The 4,999-nt window shown below is 45.7% G+C and overlaps 1 protein-coding gene across 1 annotated transcript in view; it reads right to left on the bottom strand.

Moving 5' to 3' along the window:
- The window catches only part of ATP13A5 (ATPase type 13A5), a 33,436-nt gene that overhangs the window by 18,736 nt on the left and 9,701 nt on the right, over window positions 1–4,999 (bottom strand). The window contains exons 8-13 of the mRNA XM_009873786.1: window positions 3,257–3,329; window positions 2,320–2,451; window positions 1,558–1,728; window positions 981–1,138; window positions 551–739; window positions 241–302 (exon numbers count right to left, since the gene is read on the bottom strand). Of these exons, the coding sequence (XP_009872088.1) occupies window positions 241–302; window positions 551–739; window positions 981–1,138; window positions 1,558–1,728; window positions 2,320–2,451; window positions 3,257–3,329 (785 nt within the window). The remainder of the gene's footprint in view (window positions 1–240; window positions 303–550; window positions 740–980; window positions 1,139–1,557; window positions 1,729–2,319; window positions 2,452–3,256; window positions 3,330–4,999) is intronic.

Here is a 4,999-nt window from a genome sequence, read left to right as displayed (position 1 = left end):
GCCCCCCCCCCCCCCCCCCCCTGCCACAGCAGTGCCCAGATGCCCCCTCAGAGGGAAGTTGCTGAGAAGGGAGCAGGAGCACCCGTCGTGCTCTGCCACCACAGAGGCGTCCAAAAGTCTCTTAGCACATGCTGTCTGCAGTCTCCCCATATCTGATGGAACTGCCTCCCTCATAACCAGATGTTCAGGCAGTACATTCACACTGGATGTTAGTCCTCACTAAATGAAGTCCTTCCTTACCGGCTTCCCTCGGAAGGGATGATGCCCCACAGGTCCAGTCCATCTTCTGTCAGCGTGCCTGTCTAAATTTAAACAAATATCCAGTTACCCTGCTATTGCCCACCCTTTCTTCCTGCAAGTTCCCAGAGGTCCCTTCCCAAGCTCCTGGGCAGGGTATGGAAAGGCTCCTGCCTGCAATATTTCTCTGCTGCACAGGCACCTGTGAAGGCATTTTCCCTGGGGTTAGATCAGGGTAGGTGGGGTGGAAAACCCAATATTGCATGTTCCTAGCAGCCCCCAGCATCTTTCGGGGCCCCAGGAAGTGCCTTACTTTGTCAAAGCAAACCAGGTTGATCTGCCCGCAGATATTAATCCTCTGGGGGCTCATGCAGAAAACCTTCTTTTTCTTCAACCTCCTTTGAGCATAAATAGTGGCTGTCGTCAAGGCAGCGGGGATGGCGGGAGGCACAGCTGCGGTGAGGAGGAGGAGGGCCATAGGTACCATGTCTGCCACCGGCTTCTGCAAACAGCAAGAGCAACAGGGGCAACGGGGTGGGAGCAGCCTCTCTGCCCCATTACCATCACTCTTGGGGGTCCAAACCCTCCTGCCCAGCAGCAACCCACTCCAAGCTCTGCCCACCTCCTATCATTTTTGGCATTGGAAAACTGAGTTATGGAAGTGAACAATATTCCAAGGATCTTAAGTGACCAAGTGCTTACAGACAGCTGGCACAGGCAGCAAAGACATCTCTCACACTTACCTTGTGGGACACATACACACACACGGTGTAGATGAGTCCAAACACACCAATGAGACAGAGGCCTATGATGAACTTGAGGACATCTCTGTAGAGTTTTAAGTTCACTGGCTTAGGGTAGAGGATGGATCTTACCAGGTCACCTTTAGCTGTATTGAACCCTGCATGAAGACACAAGCCATACATTGCATATGTGACATAGTGGCAGTGTACCGTGTCAGTGCTGTTCTAAAACATCTAATTTTTTTTACAGTGAGGGTGGTAAAAAACTGGCACAGGTTGCCCAGAAAGGTGGCAGAAGCCCCATCCCTGGAAACATTCAAATTCAGGTTGGACAGAGCTCTGAGAAACCTGATCTCATTGAAGGTCCCTGCTCATTGCAGGGGGTTGGACCCTCAGAGGTCCCTTCCATCCCAAAATATACTATGATTCTGTGAACATTTTACAAGCTCTTAGCAATCAGGTGGTAGCAAGCAGTTCTCAGGGACAGCAGACCTGTGCTGGTCTTGAAACAGATCTCCTACCAGCCTCCAGGGCTGCCACTTTCCCTCTGCTACTTAGCAAATGATAAAAGAAATACCGGTTTGCAGCACGACAGCTCTCACTGGCCGACTGCCCGTCGGCTTCGTCTGTATGACTTCTGTCCCACAGAAGAGGACATGTCTCCGACAGTCTTCCATGCTGTGGGTTTTCCAGGGCATTGGACTCTCCGTGAGGGGCAAGGGGGTTTTAGTAACAGGAATGCTTTCACCTAAGAACAACACAGTGTTGAAGCTTCATTTAAACAATATTTAAAAGGGGAAGAATCTGTATATTAGAAAGTGAAAGCACCCTTTAGGTGTTCAAGCTTGTCTAATTAGCTTACTTGTGTAAGCTAATCCACACATGTGGATTTATGGTGACAGCCATTGTAGTTTTAGCTTCAGAGTATATCAGATAGTTTCTCTGAGCATTTTATACCAAGGAGCTTGGGTCAAATATTTCCCTTGAACCAAGTTCATGTTTTGTAGTGGCTTGATGTTTAGTACAACAGACCCCTGTGCCTGACTGAACAGAACTGCTGCAAGAGCAGAATCTAAAAATTAAGAAAAATGCATATGCACTGTATTTGAGTATTTTGACTTGCTACTCTAGTTTCTAATGTGGGTAAGAAATGCATATTATACAACTGAAGTGTTCAAAAGCCCAAGACAACTGTGAATTATTCAAGCCACATTTTTTTCCAGCTTCTGCTGCAAACAATTCTAATAAATAGTAAACAACTTGCTGTCAGAACAAATAGAGATATTTCCCTGACAGAGAACCTGCACAGGCCTTAGCATTTCAAACTCCAAGGCTGCACCTGTGAGCATCCCTTCATCCACAATGCAGCTTCCATCAACAAGCACAGCATCACATGGGAGAGTGAGCTTTTTTCCATCTAAAAGAAACAAGTCTCCAGGGACCAAGTAACGTGACTCCAGCTCTTTGTAACCTGTAGAGCAATACAAAAATGAACTTTACTTATGCACAAATTCTGGGCAATTAAAAAAAGTTTCAAGGCACACACAACATCACTAAATTCCTACACTGCATGATTTAAGGCTAATGCTTCTTAGAAATAACACTGGCTGCGGAGCGACAGCACAGACATCAACCCTTGGCTAAACATTTCTCTCCAATGGATGTCTTCAGTTTCATTTGCTTAGTGTCCATAAAACACTCTGACTAAGAAAGCCTGTCCAAGGCCTTCACATCTCCTATCACCCTAGCAACTGCCCATCTCAACATCTTTGGGAGGCAAAAGTAGCTATAAGCCCCATTTTATGGGCAAGGAACTGAGATGCAGGAAAGAAAGTACATGGCTCATTGGGAGGCATATATCTAGACTCATTGAAAATCACTCACGAGCTATTTGACAGGATTGTGAAAGTAGCATATAGCAGAGTGGGGAAGCAGGTCTCGGAAGGCCAGAGTTGTTATCTAGCTGCTTGTTTGTGAAATTAAATTTTCCAAGCTGTTTTCAAGTCTTAACACAAATTACTAGGTTCACCTATGTCATTACAGATGCCACTGATACAGATGATAATGACACAGATGCATCATTACTGCACTGCACAGGCTGTGCCCACACTTCTCCCTGCCCTGCCCACCTCACCTCCCTCTGCCCCACTCTCCCTGTAGCTCGCCCTTCACGTTTCAGTGGTAGAAACCAAGAGGAGCTGTGCAATTCCAGATACATTTCAACATGTTAGTTAATTATACAGGCTGATGAGGAAAATGAGACGCAGATGACTCACCTTCACTCTTTGTGCAAACTGTGACCTGGACTTTGTTATGCTCTTCAACAAGGTCATGCAGCTTCATAGACTGCTGTTGATGGGAAAGCAACAGAGCTGTTAAAACGCCAACACTCCCGTGAAACAGCAGGTTACTCTTCAGTGATCATGCTAACGTCACAGAAACTGAACTCTGCTGAGTTATCCAGGGGAGGTTTCACTTTGCTTGTTAGAAATCAGGATGTAAGTTCATCCAGTTAACCTAGAACAAGCTGCCATGGGAATATGGACCTAATTTTCTGTTTGCTTCCAACTGGTGCCGCTGTATCTTCCTCCGTCTTCAAGGGGCTATTTCTGCTTCATGCCAGACTAAGTCTCCTTGGCTGTAACACTGCTATCTGCAGTCCCTTCATAAGGGATTTCTTTGGGCTCAAGAGTTTTATTCTTGCTAGGAGGCTACCATCCAGACAACCAAGTTGTAAAGGGTATTGTTACAAAACTGCCATTGCAAGAAGAAAAACAAATTCTAATTTAGCTGAGTGTCTGTGCTTTGGTAGTTTTTGCAATCTAATTCATACAATTACATATCCTGAGATAACGATGCAACTGTCATTGCAAAGCCATTTAGAAAGAATGCCTTATCCTGACTTAAAAGCTGCAATTGCAAAAAAACCTAATTCAGGAGCGTGGATTTCTTTATTAGCGTTGTTCAGGTGAAGATATCAAGCCAGTTTGAAAAATATCTAGAGACCCCATGTAATTCTTCTTGGCAAAATTATCAGTCACACAATAAAATTGGCCTTGCCAAAGAAAGCTGAACGGATCATATCTGTTCTTCGTGCTCTGCAATACCAAGACAGACACCAACACTTTCGGTACAAAGGTGCATTCACAGAGATGCAAATGTTTGTTCAGTGTGGGAGTGCTACTCATCCTACAGGTATTAGTCAGAGATACGACAACGTGATGCTCAGCTAGCACACCTGTGTTGGCAAAAGCCCCAGCTGTTCACAAAACCCTCGCTGAGATGAGCGTGAGGCAGCGCTGGAAAAAGGAGCACCTTGTCAGCACAGCACAAGCACGTGCTGCCCAAAGCCCCACGAGCCTGGAGGCCTGAGACTGACATGGGGAATGTGCTTTGTGCCTCTACCAGCTCAGGGAAAAACAGTTGATTCAAATGAAAAACAGCTCCTGGAAGTGCAGATTATTGCCTCCTTCTGGGAAGCACACTTCAGAAAAGTTTGCTATACCATCATCTCAAGTAATGTTTCAAAGGGCTGGGTCTGGCCCTTCCCCAGTAATTCGGTACAGGAACAATTTTAGCAGTGAGTTTGGAGGCAGCGAGAACCATGCCTGGCTCTGAAGCAGCACAAGAGCATGCAAGCCAGGTCAGTGCACCCCCAAGCTGCCATCCTTTGAGCCCTGCCACCACCTCTAATCACACCATGCTGCCTGTGGGAACTTTGCAGTGCTGTCCTCTAATCCTTTTTCCTGAAGATTAACAAAACATCTACCAGGACTCAGGAATCCCCAGTTCATGTTTGCTTTTAAATCTTCACAATACAGAGGAATATGATACTTGATATCCAGGCTTAAGAGTTTAAAAATTTGCCTGCCAGTCTCCTGTTCCTATCAGTTTTCCATCTGTACTTTGATTCACAGACTTTCTCTTTGTTCTCCTGATATATCATTTCACCACATGGTTTTTTCCTTCCCCAACGTACTTAAAGTGTGTTCACAAAGCAAGGAAATCTTTTCCAAATT

This window comes from Apaloderma vittatum, unplaced genomic scaffold (assembly GCF_000703405.1).
Source record: "Apaloderma vittatum isolate BGI_N311 unplaced genomic scaffold, ASM70340v1 scaffold6427, whole genome shotgun sequence".
Taxonomy (NCBI): Eukaryota; Metazoa; Chordata; class Aves; order Trogoniformes; family Trogonidae; genus Apaloderma; species Apaloderma vittatum.
Note: the sequence above shows the minus strand (reverse complement) of the source record. Positions and strands in the feature narration are given on the sequence as shown.